Below are 27,194 nucleotides of genomic sequence, written 5' to 3'. Positions count from 1 at the left end.
TTTACAAAATGTTTATTCTAATAAGGGCTATTAGAGTTAATTCCAAGTTGAGTCTGTAATTCTCATGCCCCCTAAAAACCATGCCTGATATTCTAAGAATTGATTAGTGTTGGGTCAGCCCAGGTTTAGCCTATGGTTTGTAGCCTATATAGATCAAGGAGTGGCCATTGCTGTGGTGAGAGAACTAGGAGATTCAGTTTCTATCATCTCCCTCACTCTCTGCTCTGATAGAGACGAGCAACTCTTCTCTCCAGCAGTTGGACTTAATCATTTATTTCCTTATAGAATCATAGCCCCACAGGAAGGGTGCTTGAGTTGGAGCAGCACCCGATACATTAAAATACATTTGCCAAAGTGAATTACTTCTGTCTGTTCAGAAAGAAATGAAATCATTCAGATTACTACACCAGGAGTAGGCCTATAATATAGCCACAGAGGATCAATAGCTTATTTAAAAAAAAATAGCTGTGGATTGTGTGTAGCCCAATCACAAGGCATGCCTACAAGTTGGGAACATGCAGAAAATCTGTCAGTGATGCAGCTACAACAGGGCTTCGCTATATTTAAAATACAATCGCAGGTTGGAAAGCAAATGGATCCTGCTGAAAAGAGAAGACTCTTCTGTCTATAGGCTACCAAGTTATCAACTTCCAAATAGGCATATAGAGCGAGAAGCATTGTTAAGGTAAGGGTTAAGGTTTAGGGTAGGAATGTCCCAAGGAACCCGGATAGCACTGACCCTCTCACAACAGGTTATACTATGGATTCCATCCTAACGTGAACGACTCAAGCCGTTTACCATAGACCCCCCCCAGAGCTGTCTTCTACACAAAGTTGTTAGGAAACAGAACAGATAGCCAGGCAGAGAAGAGGGTTGTAATTTCGCAGATGTGGCCAGTTACATTCTGTATTACAAAACCCTTCAAATGGTGAGACTCTCCCCCAATTAGTCTTTCATTCAAAATTATATTCTTTATTTAAAACAAAGTGCATAACTTAAATCAACAAACATGTCTGATCAACAGCTGTGGGCTCATCTCGAGGCAGACTTTAGGGTAAACATTGTTTAAATGAAGATAACATAACGAGACTCCCAAATGATACCAAACACTAGACAGATAGCTGCTTACCTACTTGCCTCAGTAGGGTACATGGATGAAAAAGATAATATGATAACATTGTTTGTCAGTTAAAGTGGTGGCTTTTCGGAACTTAATTAAGTTATATTGTACCCTGATCTGTATGTGCTTTAGTCAACTCCTACTTTTGCCTACATACTGTAGGTATGCATGACCAGGCTAACTATGGTAGGTGGGTATATAAAAACTAAAACAGCGTAGAAACCATGCATAAAAGAAAGACAATGCCCTGAAACACAAACAATGGCTACCTGTTTGTTTGCATGTGGATCAAATATAACACCAAGGATAAGTACACATTCAGCTTTGGGAGTATTACAAGGTAAAGCAGCATGATTGTCCAAAGAGTAACTTTCACCAGGATGGATAAATATGTAATAGTTGTTGCTTGGCTATAGGAAAGATTCATGTCTGATAGTGACATACATCAACATGCATAGCCTGGGAGAACAGGTATGTATACTCACATACTCCCCACACTTCTCTTACCATGAAATAGCATAACGTTAAGATATCCAAACCTAAAATGTATGCTTGAAATAAAACATAAAAAGTCAATTTAAAAATAAACTACATGATCTAATCCCTGGCAAAACTGAATCAGAGTGAACAGAACCCTGATTAAAGCTACTTCTTCGGAAAGTCTGACTCACATTTTCTTGAGGTGGCGGTCACCGACCCATGGTCCTAGGGAGCAACAGGGTGTGCATGCTTTTGTTACAACCCATCATGAACACACCTCATTCAGCTAGTCAGTTCTTCTTAATGACATAGATCAGCTGAACCAGGTGTGTTAGTGCTGGGTTGGAACAAAACCTTGCATACCCTGTGGCCCTCAAAGACCATGATTGGTAACTACTGCCGTAAACAGAAGGATACTCTCTCGTTTGTCATCTTCCTCTTAAAAGAGTCTGGTCTTTGCCTTCTCTTGTCCACCATTGACTGCATCCCAGCCTCTTCCTCCCTGGCTATCCTCTTCATCACTGTCATTGTTGTGTGCCCAGCTTGCCTTAAGAGGGGTGAGCTCTGGTGCGATCACGTCTCCATCCTAAATAAATGTGATCACAAACACACAGGGATAGCAGCGTACATTTTAAACATAGGGAAAATACTGTGTGTTGTGCAGGTAAGATAGTGATGGCTTAGCCTTGCACTGTCAACGTAAAAACGCTAACAACTTGAGATAAAATTATATATAAATGAAAGAGAGAGGCCTCCTGACCTGAGGTTTGGAGAAGTTCATATCCATGCACCACTGGACAAAGTTCTTCTTAGCTGCCTCCATGGTCCTCTCATCGGTCTTCTTACAGTAGACCCTGATAAGCTGCTCAGCAAACCGTTCTGGCAGCAGCTTGGACACCTACAGGAACAACAATTGCCTAATATCATGTTTCCAAGCTCCAAAAATGATTGGATAATAAAAAATAAAATAAAAATACGTAATTGAAGTAGTGACCTGGTCCTTGCGGATCCGGTAAGCTTTGGTTGGGTCGTTCTTACAGTAGAAGCGCACTTTGTCGATGGGGTTCTTCTCCTTCATACCCCAGTCCATGTTGATGATCTGATAGAGAGAAAGAGAGAGGGGGAGAGATGGACTTACAAAGAGATACCTATGTTCAACAGAACAACTGGTAACAAAGGGTTACCTATAGAAAGGGGGGGGCTATGGTAAAATGTTTTCAATCAGTTCCCTGATTGAGGTGAAAAGACTGGACACTCACATTGACAACAAAGTCCCCTGGCTGCAGAGTAACATTTTGAAGGTCATTCTGAGGCCTGGACCTCGCCACACAGCCTGCCCAGTCCAGGAGCTTTTCCTGGGGGAAGAGAAGACGCGGGTGTGAGAGGTACATAATATGAATCTCGTAGAAAGCTCCGCTAGTATGCCATGGAAGGATATCCTCTCTCCAAAACACACGCACACACACCTGTGAAACCTCCATTCGCTTCTCAGCCTGAGTCTGTCCCACACACTTGTAGAGGCGTCTGCAGGTGATGTTTTGGAGGATCTCTCTGGCCTCAGCCAGCTCAGAGGATGACGAGTACAGAATCTGCTCAAACACATGGTCTACAGGGGAAAGGAGGAGAGAGGGAGAGGGGAGAGACAAGGTGATAAGGAGTGTGGGAAGATGAGAGGTAATCATGCAAACCAAACCCAGCAGTAATTATAATGGACAGCAATGTGCCACACAAAAAAACAGGTATGGAAAACCCAGCCTGTTTGGACAGCCTTGATGCCTGGCATAAAACCCAGACAACCAGAGGTTTGAGAGTAAGTAGAACAGACCAGAGCCATTCTACACTTTATATTTCTATGGGGTTGAATGGACCTGTGAGTTTAGTGTAGGCCTCCATGTTGTCTATTGCTGTGGAGATGGTGAACATCTTTCCCCCTGAACCTTGTATCTGGATGTGGGGGTCTGCCTTTAAAAAGGCCTCTGTGATCCTGAAAAAAGACAAGACAATATAACATCTCATTTTGAACATATAAAATACAGCAGAAAAAAATCAATTTCTGAGAACCTGTATGAATGTATAAAATATAGGAAATAACACAGATACTAGGGGAAAGTTTGTACACCTACTCATTCCAGGGTTTTTCCTTTGTATTCTACTTTGTAGAATGATAATGAAGACATCAACATTAAGACATGTTAAACAAATCAAAATATATTTTATATTTGCGATTTTTCAAACTAGCCTTGATGAGACATGAGGGGTGGGTGGGCGGCCATAATGAGACATGAGGGAAGAGGGGCATAATGAGACATGAGGGAAGAGGGCCCATAATGAGACATGAGGGGTGGGTGGGCGGCCATAATGAGACATGAGGGGTGGGTGGGCGGCCATAATGAGACATGAGGGAAGAGGGCCCGTAATGAGACATGAGGGAAGAGGGCCCGTAATGAGACATGAGGGAAGAGGGCCCGTAATGAGACATGAGGGAAGAGGGCCCGTATGAGACATGAGGGAAGAGGGCCCGTAATGAGACATGAGGGAAGAGGGCCCGTAATGAGACATGAGGGCCCGTAATGAGACATGAGGGCCCGTAATGAGACATGAGGGCCCGTAATGAGACATGAGGCCCGTAATGAGACATGAGGGCCCGTAAGACATGAGGGCCCGTAATGAGACATGAGGGAAGAGGGCCCGTAATGAGACATGAGGGCCCGTAATGAGACATGAGGGAAGAGGGCCCGTAATGAGACATGAGGCAAGAGGGCCCGTAATGAGACATGAGGCAAGAGGGCCCGTAATGAGACATGAGGCAAGAGGGCCCGTAATGAGAGAGGGCCCGTATGAGGAGGGAAGAGGGCCCGTAATGAGACATGAGGCAAGAGGGCCCGTAATGAGACATGAGGCAAGAGGGCCCGTAATGAGACATGAGGCAAGAGGGCCCGTAATGAGACATGAGGCAAGAGGGCCCGTAATGAGACATGAGGAAGAGACATGAGGCAAGAGGGCCCGTAATGAGACATGAGGGAAGAGGGCCCGTAATGAGACATGAGGCAAGAGGGCCCGTAATGAGACATGAGGCAAGAGGGCCCGTAATGAGACATGAGGCAAGAGGGCCCGTAATGAGACATGAGGGAAGAGGGCCCGTAATGAGACATGAGGCAAGAGGGGCCGTAATGAGACATGAGGAAGAGGGCCCGTAATGAGACATGAGGCAAGAGGGCCGTAATGAGACATGAGGGAAGAGGGGCCGTAATGAGACATGAGGGAAGAGGGGCCGTAATGAGACATGAGGAAGAGGGGCCAATGAGACATGAGGGAAGAGGGGCCGTAATGAGACATGAGGAGGGGGGCCGTAATGAGACATGAGGGAGGGGGCCGTAATGAAGCTTGGGAGGGGCCAATGAAGCTTGGGAGGGGGCCATAATGAAGCTTGGGAGGGGGCCATAATGAAGCTTGGGAGGGGGCCATAATGAAGCTTGGGAGGGGGCCATAATGAAGCTTGGGAGGGGGCCATAATGAAGCTTGGGAGGGGGCCATAATGAAGCTTGGGAGGGGCCATAATGAAGCTTGGGAGGGGGCCATAATGAAGCTTGGGAGGGGTTCATAATGAAGCTTGGGAGGGGTTGAGTTCAGGGAAACCAACTGCATGTGACAGTACTGATAAGGGGAGAAACCATTTAAGGCTCATGTCACTTAGTTCCCTGCTTAGCAAGAATGAGGCAATGTTTAGAGATAAGAAGGAGACTCCATCCAAAGTGGGGTATGAATCCACCACGGGGGAAGACATGTCTGTGTCTGAATTACAGCTGTAAAGACCCTTTGGGGAGAATTAACCTTGGTTAAGCTTCTCTAGTGTCCGTGAGTTACTTACTCTGAAAAATTAGAACCTAACAGTAGTCACCTGGAATGCATTTCAAATAAAAGTTGTGCCTTGTTAAAAGTTCATTTGTGGGATTTCTTTCCTCCTTAATGCGTTTGAGCCGATCAGATGTGGTGTGACAAGGTAGGGTTGGTATACAGAAGATAGCCCTTTTTGGTAAAATACCAAGTCCATATTATTGCAAGAACAGCTCAAATAAGCAAAGAGACACGACAGTCCATCATTACTTTAAGAAATGAAGGTCAGTCAATATGGAAAATGTCAACAACTTTGACAGGTCATCTGATGCAGCACTCCAGCAGTCGCAAAAACCAAACTGGCTCTCATGAGGACTGCCACAGGAAAGGAAGACCCAGAGGATAAGTTCATTTAGAGTTACCAGCCTCAAATGAGCACACAGCTCAGACACCCATGCATACCCCACAAGACATGCCACCAGAGGTCCCTTCATAGTCCCCAAATCCAGAACAGACTATGGAACTCTATTCCACAGTACTAACATCCATGTGTATGTGTGTGTACGTTATCATGCCTGTGTAGGCGCCTATGTTTGTGTTACTTCAGTCCTCGCTGTTCCATAAGGTGTGTTTTTATCTGCTTTTTAAATCTAATTTTACTGCTTGTATCAGTCACCTGATGTGGAATAGAGTTCCATGTAGTCATGGTTCTATGTAGTACTGTGGAATAGAGTTCCATGTAGTCATGGTTCTATGTAGTACTGTGGAATAGAGTTCCATGTAGTCATGGTTCTATGGTTTTCGTTGTAGATATGTGGTAAAGTCCTAAGGGCACACTTTGTGTGTTGTGAATTCTGTAACGAATGTATTGTAATCTTTTTTAAATTGTATAACTGCCTTAATTTTGCCGGACCCCAGGAAGAGTAGCCACCGCCTTGGATCCATAATAAATACAAATGCCCCCACACACAGGGCATGAGTGGTCACTGAATGGTTTGATGAGCATGAACACGATGTAAACCATATGCCATGGCAGTCTCAGTCACCAGATCTCAACCCAATTGAACACTTATGGGAGATTCTACCACAATCAACAAAACAACAAATGATAGAATTTATTGTGGAAGAATGGTGTCGCATCCCTCCAATTGACTTCCAGACACTTAGAAACTATGACAAGGTGCATTGAAGCTGTTCTGGCTCGTAGTTGCCCAACACGCTATTAAGATACTATGTTGGTGTTTCCTCTATCTTGGCAGTTACCAGTATTAAACACCTGTTGAGGTGAGAGTACTTACATTGTCTCTATGATGTTGCCCACCTTGTGCTGGTAGGCCCTTCTATGCAGGCAGTTGCGTGTGTGGAACATGTCATACAGATTACCCACTTCCTGTATGTGGACAACACACATGGATATCACCACTAAACTAGGCTACTCCCTAACTACTTTACCATAAGTTGAATGAAAACATAAATGAAGGGAATGAATAGGAGGTGTAACTGAGGGCCAAGCAGAAGCATTTACCTTGTCTCGGGTGCAGATGTGCTTCTTCCCGTTCACCTCACACACACGGGCAAACTTGAGAAAGCGACGGTAGTCAAAGTTATTTTGGATACCCAGGTGGAAGCAGTCCCTGTGGGGTGAGAAAGTGAGGGAGTCTCTGTTGGTTTTGTCTGGGTTTTCCTTTACCTGTGATACTGTTTTTGATGTATCCATTATGTTAAAATGTTTTTATTTTTTATTAATAAAATAAAAATAATTTTCAATGTTCCTGTTGTCATTTAAGTTTTAAAAAAAGGATCTCACTAAACAAAATGTAAATGTTTATGCATTTCCTTTGCTCTACAATGAAATGGTAGTTCCACAAAATGAGTGTCTTGTATTATTAAGCAGAAATTGTGTCAATATTGGAATTTTAAAGCCTGTTATATTAATTGAAGTTCCCTTTAATATAGACCACATGGAGAATTCAATTCATCAGATTTTATATGAATAAAGGCTTGCTAAAGTGCTAAAATTCTGCATTTTGACACGTCCCTACACCAACCCTGTCACTTCCAGCAAGATTTTAACCCATTTAATTTAACCCATTTTTTGTGTGAAGCTTCCATTCAAATGCTACTCCCTGTTGCACACAAGCGTCCATTTCCTGTCACAAGGGGGATTTATTTCGATGAAATCTGACTTTTAGATATGAAATATACTTATTATTCATGTCACCGAGGGAGAGAGGGGAACGTATAAGGTTTACATTCTGTCAGGATATGTTATTGTTAGCCATCAGAGATCCTATGGGAGGAGAAGAGACACAGTCTGGTACAAGTGATCATGACAGCCGTGAGTTAGAGAAGAGTGAGCAATTTAGGCAGAGGTCAGTTTAGATGAAGTGAAGAAGAACATATATGTGACTCACAACCAGGATTCGGTCTTATGTAGCAAAATGTGAAATGGTGTAGAGACTAGGGTTGCAAGGGTCGGAAACTTTCCTGGAAAATTTTCCATTGGAAGTTAAGCCCGGGAATTTGGGAATTTTTTTTCATAAAAAAAAAGTTCTTATAACAGTGAACCTTTTGTATGGGATACACATTAGGCAATTCTAGGTCTTGTGGCATATTTTTGTTAAACTATCCCCAATTCAATGGAATTGCAACCCTCTGCATGCACAGTGCATTCTTCCATCACATGTACAGCTGATTATCAAGATCTTGCACACTAATGAGATGCTATTGAGCCCACACTACTACACTGTCTGAGCCAAGGACTACATGCTTTCTGGTAAGTTTGGATGACAATACTGGGTGGGGTGAATATATTTTATGACATAAATACTTTGTTAACTAGTAAACAGTAGCCTACAGCAAAGTGTGTTTAAATCATTTCTAACTTGTTAACAATTTCTGCTAGTGAGTTTTTGCTACTATGTGGGTTTTAGCTTGCTTGAGCCTGTTAACTGAGGAGTGTTAATTCACCTGTTTTCATACAGGTTTCATTTTAAAACATTTACCTGACAAATTAGTTGTTTAATCTAACTACTTAACTATTTATCTGTATATGGAATTGTATTTGTTGTTTCCTTTACTCATTTTTTTCTAATCTTTACAGGAAAATGCCACAGGCACTATCTGATGTGTGGAGACATTTCACTGCAGAAGGACAAGCTGTGTACATTTGCAAATACTGTGCCTAATAATATGTGAAGAATGCAACAAAGATGCAGAATCATCAGGCCAAGTGCATAAAGTTCCCTCAGCGCTCACAACAAGCAACCTCGGACAATTCGAGGTGGAGATGATGAATCAGACACCTTATCAATAGCAACAGCTCATGGTCCTCCTGGAATCATAAGTTTATTTGACTCAATGGAGGAAAGTAGTCAGAGAAATGCTGATGAATGTCTTGCTCGAGCTATGTAAGCAACTGGTTCACCTCTGATGCTCACAGGCAATGTGTATTGGCTTTTTCTTTGCAATGTGCATATGGCTTTTTCTTTGCAACTCTGCCTAGAAGGCCAGCGTCCCGGAGTCGCCTCTTCACTGTTGATGTTGAGACTGGTGTTTTGCAGTTAATATTTAATGAAGCTGTCAGTTGAGGACTTGTGAGTCATCTGTTTCTCAAACAAGAGACTCTAATGTACTTGTCCTCTTGCTCAGTTGTGCACTGGGGTCTCCCACTCCTCTATCTATTCTGGATAGAGCCAGTTTACGCTGTTCTGTGAAGGGTGTAGTACACAGCGTTGTATGAGATCTTCAGTTTCTTGGCAATTTCTTGCATGGAATAGCCTTCATTTCTCAGAACAAGAATAGACTGATGAGTTTCAGAAGAAAGGTCTTTGTTTCTGGCCATTTTGAACCTGTAATTAAACCCACAAATGCTGATACTCCAGATACTCAACTAGTCTAAAGAAGACCAGTTTTATTGCTTCTTTAAATCAGAACAACAGTTTTCAGCTGTGCTAATATAATTGCAAAAGGTTTTCTAATGATCAATTAGCCTTTTCAAATGATAAACTTGGATTAGCTAACACAACGTGCTATTGTAACACTGGAGTGATTGTTGCTGATAATGGGCCTCTGTACGCCTATGTAGATACTCCATAAGAAATCCGCTTTTTCAAGCTACAATAGTCATTTACAACATTAACAATGTCTACACTGATCAATTTGATGTTATTTTGAAGGACAAAAAAATTGGTTTTAAGTGACCCCAAACTTTTGAAGGGTAGTGTATGTGAGAATGCTATTCATTGACTACAGCTCAGCGTTCAACACCATAGTGCCCTCGAAGTTTATCACTAAGCTAAGGACCCTGGGACTAAACACCTCCCTCTGCAACTGGATCCTGGACTTCCTGACGGGTCGCCCCGTCAGGTGGTAAGGGTACGGAACAACACATCTGCCACTCTGATCCTCAACACGGGGGCCCCTCAGGGGGGCGTGCTCAGTCCCCTCCTGTACTCCCTGTTCACTCATGACTGCGTGGCCAAGCATGACTCCAACACCATCATTAAGTTTGCCGATGACACCAGTGATAGGCCTGATCACCGACAACGATGAGACCGCCTATAGAGAGGAGGTCAGAGACCTGGCCGTGTGGTGCCAGGACAACAACCTTTTCCTCAACGTGATCAAGACAAAGGAGATGAGTGTGGACTACAGGAAAAGGAGGACCAGGTACGCCCCCATTCTCATCGACGAGGCTGTAGTGGAACAGGTTGAGAGCTTCAAATTCCTTGGTGTCAACATCACCAACAAACTATCATGGTCTAAACACACTAAGACAGTTGTGAAGCAGGCAGGAGATTGAGAAGATTTGGCATGGGTCCCCAGATTCTCAAATGGTTCTACAGCTGCACCATCGAGAGCATGGTTGCATCACTGGTTGCATCACTGCCTGGTATGGCAACTGCTCGGCCTCCGACTGCAAGGTGCTACAGAGGGTAGTGCGTACAGTTCAGTACATCACTGGGGCCAAGCTTCCTGCCATGCAGGACCTCTATATCAGGCGGTGCCAAAGGAAGGCCCTAAAAATGGTCAAAGACTCCAGCCACCCTAGTCATAGACTGTTCTCTCTGCTACTGCACGGCAAGCGGTACCGGAGCGCCAGATCTAGGTCCAAAAGGTTTCTTAACAGCTTAACTTAACAACTTAACAAGCCATAAGACTCCTGAACAGCTAATCAAAGGGCTACCCAGACCCCTCTTTTACACTGCTACTCTCCATTTATAATCTATACATAGTCACTTTAACTCTACCTACATGTACATAATACCTCAATTACTTTGACTAACCGGTGCCCCCACACATTGTACCGGCACCCCCTGTAAAAAGCATTGCTTGTTATTTTACTGCTGCTGTTTATTTGTTACTTTTATTTTCTACTTATCTATTTTTTACCTAAGACTTCATGTCATTCATGTCAACTTCTTAAAGTATTGTTGGTTAAGGGCTTGTAAGTAAGCATTTCACTATAAGGTCTATTTGGCGCATTTGACAAAAAAAAACGTTTTTACCAGCAAAAATATTTTTTTACGCTAAAATTACACCAATTACACCAACAAAAGAGATGAGCATGCTTTGTAATGTTTCTGAAGTATTCTGAGTATTTTCGTTTTTGGCAAAAACGTACCCATTTGAAACAGCCTATTTCTCAGCCCCAGAAACTAGAATATGCATATAATTTTCCGATTAGTATAGAAAATACTCTAAAGTTTCCAAAACTGTCAAAATATTGTCTGTGAGTATAACAGAACTGATATTGCAGGTGAAAACCTGAGGAAAATCCAATCAGGAAGTGCCTCTTATTTTGAAACCTCTCTGTTCCTATACATGCCTATCCTCCATTTAAAGGGATATCAACCAGATTCCTTTTTCCATGGCTTCCCTAAGGTGTCCACAGTCTTTAGACATAGTTTCAGGCTTTTATTTTGAAAAATTAGCGAGAGAGATCACATTTCGTAAGTGGATAGGTGGGGGCTCTCAGAATGAGTTTTGCGTAACAGAGTAAAGAGGCCATTGTTACTCCCGGTCCTTTTCAAAAACCTACACTCCCGGTTAATATATTATCGAATATATATTTTAAAAACAACCTGAGGATTGATTATAAAAAACGTTTGACATGTTTCTGTGGACATTATGGATATTATTTGGAATTTTCGTCTGCGTTGTGGATTTCTGAACATAACGCGACAAACAAACGGAGGTATATAAAAATAATCTTTATGGAACAAAAGGAACATTTGTTGTGTAACTGGGAGTCTCGTGAGTGAAAACATCCGAAGATCAAAGGTAAACAAATAATTTGGTTGCTTTTCTGATTTTCATGACCAAGCTACCTGATACTAAGTGTACTTCATGTTTTGTCATGCGAACGATAAACTTACAAACGCTTGGATTGCTTTCACTGTAAAGCATAATTTCTAAATCTGAGCCGACAGGTGGATTAACAAAAGGCTAAGCTGTGTTTTGCAATATTGCACTTGTGATTTCATGAATATGAATATTTTTCAGTAATATTATTTGACTGTGCTATGCTATTCAGCGTTGCTGATGACAATTATCCCGCTACCGGGATGGGGTGCGTCAACAAGTTAATTTCATTTTTTTTGTGACCTGAATCTTTTAACCAAAATATCACCGATGAGACAAAAAAATTCACCTGCCCCTTTAAGGGCGGGAGGTTACCGTGGTAGCATGACTCGAGTCATGTTAGTGCCTATGAGATTGAGTCTGACGAGTAGAAGATTTGTCTTCTCTTCCCTAGCAGTTGAAAGTCAAACATAGAGAAACAACCTAGCTTGTGAACAAAACAATGTAAATAGACAAGAAACACAAGGACAAAGTCTCACTTCAGGAGACTTTAGTTTCAAGTAAATTAGACCAACTTTTATAGTTTTATGCCTGTGAGCAGCGCTTCTGAAAATATATATTTCACTCAGCTATTCAAATGCGCACATTATAGCCAGACAGTGGGAAACTATAGTTTTTTGTTTTTTTACGTGTTATTTCTTACACTAGTACCCCAGGTCATCTTAGGTTTCTTTACATACAGCCGACAAGAACTACTGAATATAAGATCAGCGTCAACTCACCATCAGTACGACCAAGAATATGTTTTTCGCGACGCGGATCCTGTGTTCTGCCTTACAACCAGTGTAACCGAGTGGATCACATGCAGCGACCAAAAAAAAAAACGACTCAGAAAAAGAGGGAAACGAAGCGGTCTTCTGGTCAGACTCCGGAGACGGGCACATCGTGCACCACTCCCTAGCATTCTTCTTGCCAATGTCCAGTCTCTTGACAACAAGGTTGATGAAATCCGAGCAAGGGTAGCATTCCAGAGGGACATCAGAGACTGTAACGTTCTCTGCTTCACGGAAACATGGCTAACTGGAGAGACGCAATCCGAAGCGGTGCAGCCAGCGGGTTTCTCCACGCATCGCGCCGACAGAAACAAACATCTTTCTGGTAAGAAGAGGGGCGGGGGCGTATGTCTTATGGCCAACGTGACATGGTGTGATGAAAGAAACATACAGGAACTCAAATCCTTCTGTTCACCTGATTTAGAATTCCTCACAATCAAATGTAGACCGCATTATCTACCAAGAGAATTCTCTTCGATTATAATCACAGCCGTATATATCCCCCAAGCAGACACATCGATGGCTCTGAACGAACTTTATTTAACTCTCTGCAAACTGGAAACGATTTATCCGGAGGCTGCATTCATTGTAGCTGGGGATTTTAACAAGGCTAATCTGAAAACAAGACTCCCTAAATTTTATCAGCATATCGATTGCGCAACCAGGGGTGGAAAGACCCTGGATCATTGTTACTCTAACTTCCGCGACGCATATAAGGCCCTGCCCCGCCCCCCTTTCGGAAAAGCTGACCACGACTCCATTTTGTTGATCCCTGCCTACAGACAGAAACTAAAACAAGAAGCTCCCACGCTGAGGTCTGTCCAACGCTGGTCCAACCAAGCTGACTCCACACTCCAAGACTGCTTCCATCACGTGGACTGGGAGATGTTTCGTATTGCGTCAGACAACAACATTGACGAATACGCTGATACGGTGTGCGAGTTCATTAGAACGTGCGTTGAAGATGTCGTTCCCATAGCAACGATTAAAACATTCCCTAACCAGAAACCGTGGATTGATGGCAGCATTCGTGTGAAACTGAAGGCACAAACCACTGCTTTTAATCAGGGCAAGGTGTCTGGTAACATGGCTGAATACAAACAGTGCAGCTATTCCCTCCGCAAGGCTATCAAACAAGCTAAGCGCCAGTACAGAGACAAAGTAGAATCTCAATTCAACGGCTCAGACACAAGAGGTATGTGGCAGGGTCTACAGTCAATCACGGACTACAGGAAGAAACCCAGCCCAGTCACGGACCAGGATGTCTTGCTCCCAGGCAGACTAATTAACTTTTTGCCCGCTTTGAGGACAATACAGTGCCACTGACACGGCCTGCAACGGAAACATGCGGTCTCTCCTTCACTGCAGCCGAAGTGAGTAAGACATTTAAACGTGTTAACCCTCGCAAGGCTGCAGGCCCAGACGGCATCCCCAGCCGCGCCCTCAGAGCATGCGCAGACCAGCTGGCCGGTGTGTTTACGGACATATTCAATCAATCCCTATACCAGTCTGCTGTTCCCACATGCTTCAAGAGGGCCACCATTGTTCCTGTTCCCAAGAAAGCTAAGGTAACTGAGCTAAACGACTACCGCCCGTAGCACTCACATCCGTCATCATGAAGTGCTTTGAGAGACTAGTCAAGGACCATATCACCTCCACCCTACCTGACACCCTTGACCCACTCCAATTTGCTTACCGCCCAAATAGGTCCACAGACGATGCAATCTCAACCACACTGCACACTGCCCTAACCCATCTGGACAAGAGGAATAACTATGTGAGAATGCTGTTCATCGACTACAGCTCGGCATTCAACACCATAGTACCCTCCAAGCTCGTCATCAAGCTCGAGACCCTGGGTCTCGACCCCGCCCTGTGCAACTGGGTACTGGACTTCCTGACGGGCCGCCCCCAGGTGGTGAGGGTAGGCAACAACATCTCCTCCCCGCTGATCCTCAACACTGGGGCCCCACAAGGGTGCGTTCTGAGCCCTCTCCTGTACTCCCTGTTCACCCACGACTGCGTGGCCATGCACGCCTCCAACTCAATCATCAAGTTTGCGGACGACACAACAGTGGTAGGCTTGATTACCAACAACGACGAGACGGCCTACAGGGAGGAGGTGAGGGCCCTCGGAGTGTGGTGTCAGGAAAATAACCTCACACTCAACGTCAACAAAACTAAGGAGATGATTGTGGACTTCAGGAAACAGCAGAGGGAACACCCCCATCCACATCGATGGAACAGTAGTGGAGAGGGTAGCAAGTTTTAAGTTCCTCGGCATACACATCACAGACAAACTGAATTGGTCCACTCACACAGACAGCATCGTGAGGAAGGCGCAGCAGCGCCTCTTCAACCTCAGGAGGCTGAAGAAATTCGGCTTGTCTCCAAAAGCACTCACAAACTTCTACAGATGCACAATCGAGAGCATCCTGGCGGGCTGTATCACCGCCTGGTATGGCAACTGCACCGCCCTCAACCGTAAGGCTCTCCAGAGGGTAGTGAGGTCTGCACAACGCATCACCGGGGGCAAACTACCTGCCCTCCAGGACACCTACACCACCCGATGCTACAGGAAGGCCATAAAGATCATCAAGGACATCAACCACCCGAGCCACTGCCTGTTCACCCCGCTGCCATCCAGAAGGCGAGGTCAGTACAGGTGCATCAAAGCTGGGACCGAGAGACTGAAAAACAGCTTCTATCTCAAGGCCATCAGACTGTTAAACAGCCACCACTAACATTGAGTGGCTACTGCCAACACACTGTCAATGACACTGACTCTACTCCAGCCACTTTAATCATGGGAATCGATGGGAAATGATGTAAATATATCACTAGCCACTTTAAACAATGCTACCTTATATAATGTTACTTACCCTACATTGTTCATCTCATATGCATACGTTGATACTGTACTCTATATCATCGACTGCATCCTTATGTAATACATGTATCACTAGCCACTTTAACTATGCCACTTGGTTTACATACTTATCTCATATGTATATACTGTACTCGATATCATCTACTGTATCTTGCCTATGCCGCTCTGTACCATCACTCATTCATATATCCTTATGTACATATTCTTTATCCCCTTACACTGTGTATGACAGTAGTTTTTTTTGGAATTGTTAGTTAGACTACTTGCTCGTTATTACTGCATTGTCGGAACTAGAAGCACAAGCATTTCGCTACACTCGCATTAACATCTGCTAACCATGTGTATGTGACAAATAAAATTTGATTTGATTTGAAGCGCAAGGTGGAATAGGCTATATAGGATTCTTAGTTATTTGGCTACAAAACAGCAGCATTTATTTTGCTATAAATGTGATCATACTTTTTATTCACAAATGCAAGTGAAATGCTCTCACTGTGAAGCCCTGACCACCCACCAATGTGGCTGGTGAAATAAACATCTTACCTGCCAATGCCAAAATATACCCGTATTTGGCAGGTGTTCATTTTAGGCCCTGAAGATTATTTAAGAAAAGTTACCCATACTATTTTCCTAATATACTCCAATGTTCCTATGTATTGTTAGATCTCTAATATAGATTACTCCAGTAATTGATCATAGTTTCTAAAAGGGATAAACTCCAACTGGGGGACTCACCTGGCGAAGTAGTCCCACTTGTCTACATCGATGCCGTTCCTTTTGTTGGCCACAATCTCATAGAGGAAGGACTTCTCCTCTGGTCGGCCCTTATATGGCCACTGTGGAGGGAAAAAGAACAGACTCAGACTAGACAGACAGACATCCGGGCATGAAACTCCAAATTAGATCAAATTAGTTTAAATTCAACCCATAGACAATGAAATGCTAGAAAGCATAAATAAATAATATTCATGAAGTAATATTGATTGATGTTTGTTGACTGATTAATGTTGATTGATGATTGTAACATTTACCGCCCTAGCGGTGAAGGTTTCATTGAGGAGGCAACAAGGGTCAGAGTGGCTTTCAGGTGTTGATTTATTCAGTTTACCCCCAATTTATATTTTCTGTTTTGTTACCGTCATGTTTGGGCTTCTTCACCGAAACTTCCACCACTAGGGTGGTCTCCGTTACCATTGGTGTCAGAAGTGGGAAACGAACCCACACCTCCATGATTCTTAAATTGGTTGATTGACTGACTAACCGGCTCACTGGCTGGCTGACTTAGTCCCTGGCTGAGGGGGACAGTGTTCTGTGGTCCAGCAATCTGCTCCTTGATGAAGACCAGGTCATCAGGAAGGACCAGGCCATGCTCCTTCATCGCCGGCTCCAAGGCATTCTCACACACCAGGTGGTCAAACATGGCCAGGGACGCCTCCTCGTGCTGTAACACACACAAAGTGAGCGTACACACAAATACAGGTGACCTGCACATGTTTGAGCACACACAGGAAGATATTGACACAAACAACAGCACAGACATGTAAACAGAGCGAAAAAGGAGGAAACGAGTGAGGATGAGGAAAGAAAGGTCTTACATTCCACTTAGATTCTGGACGCACTTTGGGGATGAACATCCCATCAAACATATGGGAGAAAGGACCATGACCTGGAGAGTGAGAGATATCACATTTATGAGAAAGTAAGATTGTAAAAAAAGTGTGTATATACAGTGCCTTGCGAAAGTATTCGGCCCCCTTGAACTTTGCGACCTTTTGCCACATTTCAGGCTTCAAACATAAAGATATAAAACTGTATTTTTTTGAGAAGAATCAACAACAAGTGGGACACAATCATGAAGTGGAACGACATTTATTGGCTATTTTAAACTTTTTTAAGAAATCAAAAACTGAAAAATTGGGCGTGCAAAATTATTCAGCCCCTTTACTTTCAGTGCAGCAAACTCTCTCCAGAAGTTCAGTGAGGATCTCTGAATGATCCAATGTTGACCTAAATGACTAATGATGATAAATACAATCCACCTGTGTGTAATCAAGTCTCCGTATAAATGCACCTGCACTGTGATAGTCTCAGAGGTCCGTTAAAAGCGCAGAGAGCATCATGAAGAACAAGGAACACACCAGGCAGGTCCGAGATACTGTTGTGAAGAAGTTTAAAGCCGGATTTGGATACAAAAAGATTTCCCAAGCTTTAAACATCCCAAGGAGCACTGTGCAAGCGATAATATTGAAATGGAAGGAGTATCAGACCACTGCAAATCTACCAAGACCTGCCCGTCCCTCTAAACTTTCAGCTCATACAAGGAGAAGACTGATCAGAGATGCAGCCAAGACGCCCATGATCACTCTGGATGAACTGCAGAGATCTACAGCTGAGGTGGGAGACTCTGTCCATAGGACAACAATCAGTCGTATATTGCACAAATCTGGCCTTTATGGAAGAGTGGCAAGAAGAAAGCCATTTCTTAAAGATATCCATAAAAAGTGTAGTTTAAGGTTTGCCACAAGCCACCTGAGAGACACACCAAACATGTGGAAGACGGTGCTCTGGTCAGATGAAACCAAAATTGAACTTTTTGGCAACAATGCAAAACGTTATGTTTGGTGTAAAAGCAACACAGCTCATCACCCTGAACACACCATCCTCACTGTCAAACATGGTGGTGGCAGCATCATGGTTTGGGCCTGCTTTTCTTCAGCAGGGACAGGGAAGATGGTTAAAATTAATGGGAAGATGGATGGAGCCAAATACAGGACCATTCTGGAAGAAAACCTGATGGAGTCTGCAAAAGACCTAAGACTGGGACGGAGATGTCTTCCAACAAGACAATGATCCAAAACATAAAGCAAAATCTACAATGGAATGGTTAAAAAATAAACATATCCAGGTGTTAGAATGGCCAAGTCAAAGTCCAGACCTGAATCCAATCGAGAATCTGTGGAAAGAACTGAAAACTGCTGTTCACAAATGCTCTCCATCCAACCTCACTGAGCTCGAGCTGCTTTGCGAGGAGGAATGGGAAAAAATTTCAGTCTCTCGATGTGCAAAACTGATAGAGACATACCCCAAGCGACTTAAAGCTGTAATCGCAGCAAAAGGTGGCGCTACAAAATATTAACTTAAGGGGGCTGAATAATTTTGCACGCCCAATTTTTCAGTTTTTGATTTGTTAAAAAAAGTTTGAAATATCCAATAAATGTCGTTCCACTTCATGACTGTGTCCCACTTGTTGTTGATTCTTCACAAAAAAAATACAGTTTTATATCTTTATGTTTGAAGCCTGAAATGTGGCAAAAGGTCGCAAAGTTCAAATACTTTCGCAAGGCACTGTGTGTGTGTGTGTATATATATATATATATATAATGTGTGTGTGGTGTGTGTGAGAGACTCACCCAGGTCGTGACAGAGACCGGCGATCTGGACACACAATATGTCTCTACGAGAGATGAAGAGCTCTGGTTGTCTCTCATTCAACTCCTGGACCAGCGAACCTGCCAGGTAGCCTACCCTAAAACACACGACCACAACAACCATTTTACAACTCAGGAAACCTGCTAGGTAACCACTGGGAACTGGGAGCTTAAGGAAGGGGCTAGGGGCTGAAAAAGAACCAGGACAGTTTCTATTGTGGCTTTTGAAATCAAATCTTATTTGTCACATACACATGGTTAACAGATTTTAATGCGAGTGTAGCAAAATGCTTGTGCTTCTAGTTCCGACCATTCAGTAATATCTAACAAGTAATCTAACAATTTCACAACTACTACCTTTTAAACTCAAGTGTAAAGGAATTAATAAGAATATGTACATATAAATATATGGATGAGCGATGGCCGTGCGGCATAGGCAAGATGCAGTAGATGGTATAGAGTACAGTATATACATATGAGATGAGTAATGTAGGGTATGTAAACATTCTATAAAGTGGCATTGTTTAAAGTGGCAGCAGCCACTCAATGTTAGTGGTGGCTGGTTAAGTCTGATGGCCTTGAGATAGAAGCTGTTTTTCAGTCTCTCGGTCCCAGCTTTGATGCACCTGTACTGACCTCGCCTTCAAATCAAATCAAATTTTATTTGTCACATACACATGGTTAGCAGATGTTAATGCGAGTGTAGCGAAATGCTTGTGCTTCTAGTTCCGACAATGCAGTAATAGCGGGGTGAACAGGCAGTGGCTCGGGTGGTTGTTGTCCTTGATGATCTTTATGGCCTTCCTGTGACATCGGGTGGTGTAGGTGTCCTGGAGGGCAGGTAGTTTGCCCCTGGTGATGCGTTGTGCAGACCTCACTACCCTCTGGAGAGCCTTACGGTTGTGGGCGAAGCAGTTGCGGTGATACAGCCCGACACGATGCTCTCGATTGTGCATCTGTAAATGTTTGTGAGTGTTTTTGGGGATAAGCCAAATATCTTCAGCCTCCTGAGGTTGAAGAGGCACTGTTGCACCTTCTTCACCAAGCTGTCTGTGTGGGTGGACCAATTCAGTTTGTCCATGATGTGTACGCCGAGGAACTTAAAAAAACTTTCCACCTTCTCCACTATTGTCCCGTCGATGTGGATAGGGGGCTGCTCCCTCTGCTGTTTCCTGAAGTCCACAATCATCTCCTTTGTTTTGCTGACGTTGAGTGTGAGGTTATTTTCCTGACACCACACACACTTTGAATGCAGGGTAGGTCCTCTAAAACCACAAAGACTAAATGCCAATTTGCGCATGTACACTCCACATCTTGGATTTAAAAAGGTGTACACACCCTATATAGGTCAAGCCCACACACCTTTAACCTATGAAGTGCTCAGGCACCCACACTTGTACTCTATGCTAGTGCATACTTACAAACTCCTACATACCCTATGGAGTGTTCGAAGCGGTTGTGGGAGGCTCCAGGGAAGACAAAGTATGTTCCTCCCAGCTGCTTAATGTGGCGGAGCCTCTGGAACTGAGGGGTGTCGATGATACGGACCAGCAGAGGATGCATCTCTACATGGCCATGGATGGGGTCATTAAACACCTACAGGAGACAATAATATATCTTATTGTTGATACTCCTCTTCCTCTATTTTTCCCTCTCTGGAATAGAAAAGGGTGCAGCTCTAGTTATGTGGCCGTGGTTAGAGTAGGGTCATTACTCTTGCAATAAAATTTAAAAACATTATAAAACAGGGAATAGAGAACATGAAAAAAAAACAGCTATTACTGGTGTTTTACTTCTTTCACAATAATAAATAAATAAAATAAAAATGAAGTACAATGTGGTTGAGGTGATTTTCTCTCCCATGCATTGTCTCCCTGTCCATCAGCCTCTCAACGTGAGCTCAAAGTCAATGTTTCCCCTTTTGCTAAATCATTTCCGGGTCAAACGTTTTCAGTGTAAACCTAAAGGACTAAAACCAGATATAAAGTAAGTAGAAAAGACAGTGGAGCCATATTGTTTTTTAATAAGATCACATTTAAGAACAAACAATCACCAAAATAAAAACTAGACAAATCAGGGAGAATCTAAGACGTCATGGGGCCTCCATTGATTTTGTTATAATGTTTGAGTCACTCAGATAGCATAAGAACAAGGCATAATGTTAACTCAGCCCCATGGCAAAATGTGTAGAATTGCAGGATATTAACCTTGAAACTGCAACTTTTCTCTCAGCCCAATGACAAATACATAGAATAGCTGGAAACTAGCTTTAAACTTTAAAATTGTATTTCTGCCCCATAGTAAAATGTGTAGAATTTCAGAAAATTCAGTTTAAAAGAGCAACACTTGGTCTCTGCAGCCAAGAGGGCCTCTAAAACCTCTATTGCGTTACCTTGGTCTCTGCTGCAATCTGCCACAGCTTCCTCAGGCAGTGCAGAATCTGCAGCCGTGTGCCAAGAGGCCTGAGGAGAGAGAGTCCGTTCATAATCATGACACCAAAATCAGAACATCACAATCCTCAAGAAATTGACTAAGAGAAATCTGTCACAACAAATACACCAAAATTAGAAAGTGCACATTAGATTGACACACCGAAATGACCACACCCCATACCGAAACCACACCACACATACCCTATGCCCATATTCTCCAGATGTGTCTCTGTAAGGTATCGTAACCCCACTCCTGTTATCTGATGCTCTGTGTGGGGAAAAACCAAACAAAAAGGACAGATCATCTTTCCTGTGTGCAAGTCTACCAACCTTCCTCTTCATTAGATAGAATCAGTTATTTGGCTGGAACAACCTTGATGCTGGGCACTAACAGATACCAGAGAGAAAGTAAGGAGAGGGTTAGTGGACACCTGTTGTATTCAGCATTTCACTGTAAGACCTACACCTGTTGTACTCAGCATTTCACTGTAAGATCTACTACACCTGTTGTACTCAGCATTTCACTGTAAGATCTACTACACCTGTTGTATTCAGAATTTCACTAAGATCTACTACACCTGTTGTATTCAGCATTTCACTGTAAGGTCTACTACACCTGTTGTACTCAGCATTTCACTGTAAGATCTACTACACCTGTTGTATTCAGAATTTCACTGTAAGACCTACACCTGTTGTATTCAGCATTTCACTATAAGGTCTACTACACCTGTTGTATTCAGAATTTCACTAAGATCTACTACACCTGTTGTATTCAGCATTTCACTGTAAGGTCTACTACACCTGTTGTACTCAGCATTTCACTGTAAGATCTACTACACCTGTTGTATTCAGAATTTCACTGTAAGACCTACACCTGTTGTATTCAGCATTTCACTGTAAGACCTACACCTGTTGTATTCAGCATTTCACTGTAAGATGTACTACACCTGTTGTATTCAGCATTTCACTGTAAGGTCTACTACACCTGTTGTATTCAGCATTTCACTGTAAGGTCTACTACACCTGTTGTCTTCGGCGCATGTGACTAATACAATTTGATTTTAACCAACAACAGCTGATCTAGTGGGCTAGCAATTCCTCTGCTGCTGACCCAGTCACTTTCTCTGCAGTTTAGTTTACTGTTACAAGCCACATTGGCTTGGTCAGTCAAAGATCATGTATATGTAGCTAGTTAGTGAAGACATGCAAAACAGTGATCACAACAATCGAACCTCTGAATTTCTCCTCCCATATCCCGAGCCCTTCCAGACGCAGGTATCTGCAAGTGTCCTCGACACTCCACTGCCTTAAGTCCCCGTCCAGCGACAGCCCGGCATAAACTCTCTCCTCCGGGGTATTGAAATGGTCCGCTGTCGGTAAATCTTCTCTGGAGCGCTTTCGCCTATCCATATTGATCGGTAATAGAAGAATGCCGGTAACACAATAAAACAGCGCTCTCGTAGTAAACCACACCTTCTTCTTTGGGATTGGGTTGGCGGATCGTAGCCAACTTTAAGGCGCATACACTGCCACCTACTGCATTGGAGTGTGGGGCCAGTCACAGCCTACCGAGATGAACTTCCGCTAATACAAAATTGGGAAAAAGGAAAATGACGCTGCCAACTATTAGCCCTCACTAAACTCTCCCCATTTTACTATTTAAAATAAATATTATGCAGTAAAACCTTGTAATACAGTTAACCATGACTATGAATGCTAAGAAACCCACTTTACTGAAGCACATATGTATTCCTCTCCCACTCTATTGATCTCTGCCTCCTTATCCTATCATGATCCCTCACCCTGTACCCATCTTCCTCTACCACTCTCTTCACTGCTTCAGCATATGGCACTTTCTGTACTACTCTGACCCTGGCAACATCAACCTGCCTTTCTCTCACCGGACACCTCCGATCTCCAGCCCCATGAGCACCCCCAAAGCATATACACAAAACTTTCTCCACTGATACACCACATTCCTTCGTCTCATGCCCTTGTTGAATGCATGCACTGAAACAATCAGAAAACAAAACAAAATTAGGATAACGAAAACTATATTTGGGTATCTTAAAAGGTAAAATTGTGTTATGCCTAATATGCCAATTCATATTATTTCTCCAAAATGATTTATTGTTACTCAATTTGAGTCATTTGTGACTCACGACCTGGATTCGGTCTTATGTAGCAAATTTTTTAATTGTGTTTTTTATATTGGATAATTCTGCTTTGAAAGTTGATCAACTTGTAAACTCACATTTGATAAAATGACCTTTGAATGTTTTGGTATCTAGTGAAGAGCACTTCTTTGTCTACATCAAATCAAATCAAATAATTTTATTTGTCACATACACATGGTTAGCAGATGTTAATGCGAGTGTAGCGAAATGCTTGTGCTTCTAGTTCCGACAATGCAGCTAGGGAGTATCCATTCAGCATTGTTCACAACCTCTTAAGCTTTAGCCCCACCCATTTCGTTTCGCTCTCGGAGTGCACATTTGAGCTCTGACTGATGATTTATTTACCTCTGGATAACATGAACACTGCCTAACCAGCTCTGCTGGCAACAATTTCATTACGCTTTTTTGCAGATGTTTACTGACACCAGCCATATTCAATGGGTGCTGTACACTTTAGTTTAAGACATGTAGCTAGCTAGGTAAACAACGTGTAGTATTACACACGTCACATAACGAGCCAGCCAGCTAACATTAGCTAGTTAAGGGAAACTGACCTGACTAAAGATCTCCACCCATCTCCCAATTTCACAGGCATCTGTCTTCTACAGATACCATTAACTTCTGATGTAAAAACCACTCTCTTTTACTCCTTTATATACTACGCTTCTGAGTATAACAATGTTCAAGTTTAAACCAGAATCTAACAGGCCACAGCCTGGAACAATAGCTTCCTAATGTTCAACGTACATAAACTTGGAAATTACTTATAAATGAACTAACAATGATAACAAGACATGCACAAAAAAATAAAAAATAATAAATGAACTAACAATGATAACAAGGTTAGGTTTACAAACTCAGAGACTTATGGAATCTGTTCTATTATCACACCATACACAAATGTATTTCCATCTCATCATACAACAAAATGCCATTCCAGCTGAATCTGCTGGCTTGCTCCATGTCAGCTGGAGAGGCTTTTAGTTTCTCCAATTTCTCCTCCTGGTTCCTAAGAGAGTAATAGCACAAGATTTGGAAAGCAACAGAAAAGACACAAACATAACAGCATTAATACCGTGTTAAGATATGCACAATTATCTCTGGGTTCGAGCCCAGGCTCTGTCGCAGCCGGCCGCGACCGGGAGGCCCATGGGCGCCGCACAATTGGCCTAGCGGCGTCCGGGTTAGGGAGGGTTTGGCCGGCAGGGATATCCTTGTCTCATCGCGCACTAGCGACTCCTGTGATGGGCCGGGCGCAGTGCACGCTGACCAGGTCGCCAGGTGTACGGTGTTTCCTCCTACACATTGGTGCGGCTGGCTTCCAGGTGGGATGCGCGCTGTGTTAAGAAGCAGTGCGGCTTGGTTGGGTTGTGTTTTGGAGGATGCATGGCTCTCGACCTTCGCCTCTCCCGAAGCCGTGCGGGAGTTGTAGCGATGAGACAAGACAGTAACTACTAACAATTGGATACCATGAAATTGGGGAGAAAAAAGGAGAATTAAAATATATATCAAATCAAATCTAATTTTATTTGTCACATACACATGGTTAGCAGATGTTAATGCGAGTGTAGCGAAATGCTTGTGCTTCTAGTTCCGACAATGCAGTAATAACGAACAAGTAATCTAACTAACAATTCCAAAAAACTACTGTCTTATACACAGTGTAAGGGGATAAAGAATATGTACATAAGGATATATGAATGAGTGATGGTACAGAGCAGCATAGGCAAGATACAGTAGATGATATCGAGTACAGTATATACATATGAGATGAGTATGTAAACCAAGTGGCATAGTTAAAGTGGCTAGTGATACATGTATTACATAAGGATGCAGTCGATGATATAGAGTACAGTATCTACGTATGCATATGAGATGAATAATGTAGGGTAAGTAACATTATATAAGGTAGCATTGTTTAAAGTGGCTAGTGATATATTTACATCATTTCCCATCAATTCCCATTATTAAAGTGGCTGGAGTAGAGTCAGTGTCATTGACAGTGTGTTGGCAGTAGCCACTCAATGTTAGTGGTGGCTGTTTAACAGTCTGATGGCCTTGAGATAGAAGCTGTTTTTCAGTCTCTCGGTCCCAGCTTTGATGCACCTGTACTGACCTCGCCTTCTGGATGACAGCGGGGTGAACAGGCAGTGGCTCGGGTGGTTGATGTCCTTGATGATCTTTATGGCCTTCCTGTAGCATCGGGTGGTGTAGGTGTCCTGGAGGGCAGGTAGTTTGCCCCCGGTGATGCGTTGTGCAGACCTCACTACCCTCTGGAGAGCCTTACGGTTGAGGGCGGTGCAGTTGCCATACCAGGCGGTGATACAGCCCGCCAGGATGCTCTCGATTGTGCATCTGTAGAAGTTTGAGAGTGCTTTTGGTGAATTTCTTTAGCCTCCTGAGGTTGAAGAGGCGCTGCTGCGCCTTCCTCACGATGCTGTCTGTGTGAGTGGACCAATTCAGTTTGTCTGTGATGTGTATGCCGAGGAACTTAAAACTTGCTACCCTTAATATATATATATTAAAATATATGCACAATTATATATGGATGACAACGCAAAGTTTGATAACATGACAATTCCCACGCTCTCTTAGCCTGACTTTGCCTTCAGGATACTTTTCTGCCGAAGTTGGCAAAAATGAATGCCCTTAAACGCCTCCTCATGCTTTCACCCAGTCTTCCCCGTCAGACTACAGGATCCAAGAGGTGTTCCCAAGCCATGTCATTCTCCCTTTGCTCCCCATCATCTTCCTCCATAGCCACCCGATATATTCGTGCAGTAGCTTTAATCAGTTTTACCTCATCTTGAGGTAACTCAACACTGTGTATTTGTTTTAACATCAATGTACATGCTATCCCAACAATATCACCAAAGTAACCCCCGCTATTACTAACACGGCTCCTGACCCATATTTCACAATACCCCTCATTTGCACTGTAGTCCAGTTCATTGCAGTTAATAGAGCATCCTTTGCTACTAGCACTGCTCCTTCTGTTACTGTCCCTACAGCGACTGCCGTGAGAATAGCTTTCCTGCTCTATTATCTCCGTGGTTTACTGGTCTAGGACTGAACCTGTCAGATACTCCCTAGCTGTCTCCTGCTCTATTATCTCCGTGGTTTTCTGGTCTAGGACTGAACCTGTCAGATACTCCCTACCTGTCTCCTGCTCTATTATCTCTGTGGATTTCTGGTCTAGGACTGAACCTGTCAGATACTCCCTACCTGTCTCCCAGTTCATTCCCTGGTCCTTAGCCACCTCCAATGGCCTCCTGTGTTCTGCCACAGTTGGAACCTGTGGATAATACTTCCTGTCATCAAGTTAGGTACAAATCTCTCATCCCAAGGCAGATCTACCCCCCACCCGTTTGTGAACACCCTTGTTACGGTGTAGACTGTGTGTCCCAACGGTTGGTAAGCAGCCACCTTCAGACACTTTCCGTTTATTGTCACACAGTCCCAATCTTCTGGGAGGTATGACAAGTGTTTACTAGCTGTTAGAAATAGAGGAGAGATTAGTGGTGTTTACTAGCTATCAGAAATGGGAGAGATAAGTGGTGTTTACTAGCTGTCAGAAATGGAGGAGAGATTAGTGGTGTTTACTAGCTGTCAGAAATGGAGGAGAGATTAGTGGTGTTTACTAGCTGTCAGAAATAGAGGAGAGATTAGTGGTGTTTACTAGCTATCAGAAAT

The 27,194-nt window shown here is 43.2% G+C and overlaps 1 protein-coding gene across 2 annotated transcripts; it reads right to left on the bottom strand.

Annotated features, from left to right (window-relative positions):
* Window positions 1-957: 957 nt before the first annotated feature.
* samhd1 (SAM domain and HD domain 1) lies at window positions 958-23,487 on the bottom strand. Of its 2 annotated transcripts, none has more exons than XM_024412348.2 (16): window positions 22,557-23,487; window positions 21,526-21,592; window positions 21,285-21,354; window positions 20,328-20,488; window positions 18,875-18,990; window positions 17,060-17,130; window positions 16,726-16,905; window positions 16,200-16,300; window positions 6,961-7,069; window positions 6,734-6,825; window positions 3,470-3,585; window positions 3,068-3,207; window positions 2,861-2,956; window positions 2,596-2,700; window positions 2,362-2,499; window positions 958-2,187 (listed from the first exon to the last, which is right to left on the bottom strand). In XM_024412348.2, exons 1-16 carry the CDS (start codon window positions 22,732-22,734, stop codon window positions 2,041-2,043), a joined length of 1,887 nt encoding a protein of 628 aa, XP_024268116.1. In that variant the 5' UTR covers window positions 22,735-23,487; the 3' UTR covers window positions 958-2,040. The 2 variants fall into 2 exon arrangements, with proteins under 2 accessions (XP_024268116.1, XP_024268117.1); XM_024412349.2 differs by lacking the exon at window positions 21,526-21,592 and adding an exon at window positions 21,655-21,711 and having other exon boundaries at window positions 22,557-22,682.
* Between the last annotated feature and the right edge of the window lie 3,707 nt (window positions 23,488-27,194).

This window comes from Oncorhynchus tshawytscha, linkage group LG28 (assembly GCF_018296145.1).
Source record: "Oncorhynchus tshawytscha isolate Ot180627B linkage group LG28, Otsh_v2.0, whole genome shotgun sequence".
Lineage (NCBI taxonomy): Eukaryota > Metazoa > Chordata > Actinopteri > Salmoniformes > Salmonidae > Oncorhynchus > Oncorhynchus tshawytscha.
Note: the sequence above shows the minus strand (reverse complement) of the source record. Positions and strands in the feature narration are given on the sequence as shown.

What these genes read in the sequence shown, in the direction of transcription:
- samhd1 (XM_024412348.2), bottom strand. Translation starts at nt 22,734, where the DNA reads ATGGATAGGCGAAAGCGCTCCAGAGAAGATTTACCGACAGCGGACCAT. An exon ending in CGGTCTCTGTCACGACCTGG is followed by an intron (nt 17,131 to 18,874) that starts GTGAGTCTCTCA and finishes CTCACTCTCCAG; the next exon opens with GTCATGGTCCTTTCTCCCAT. An exon ending in AAGTGGGACTACTTCGCCAG is followed by an intron (nt 7,070 to 16,199) that starts GTGAGTCCCCCA and finishes CTCACCCCACAG; the next exon opens with GGACTGCTTCCACCTGGGTA.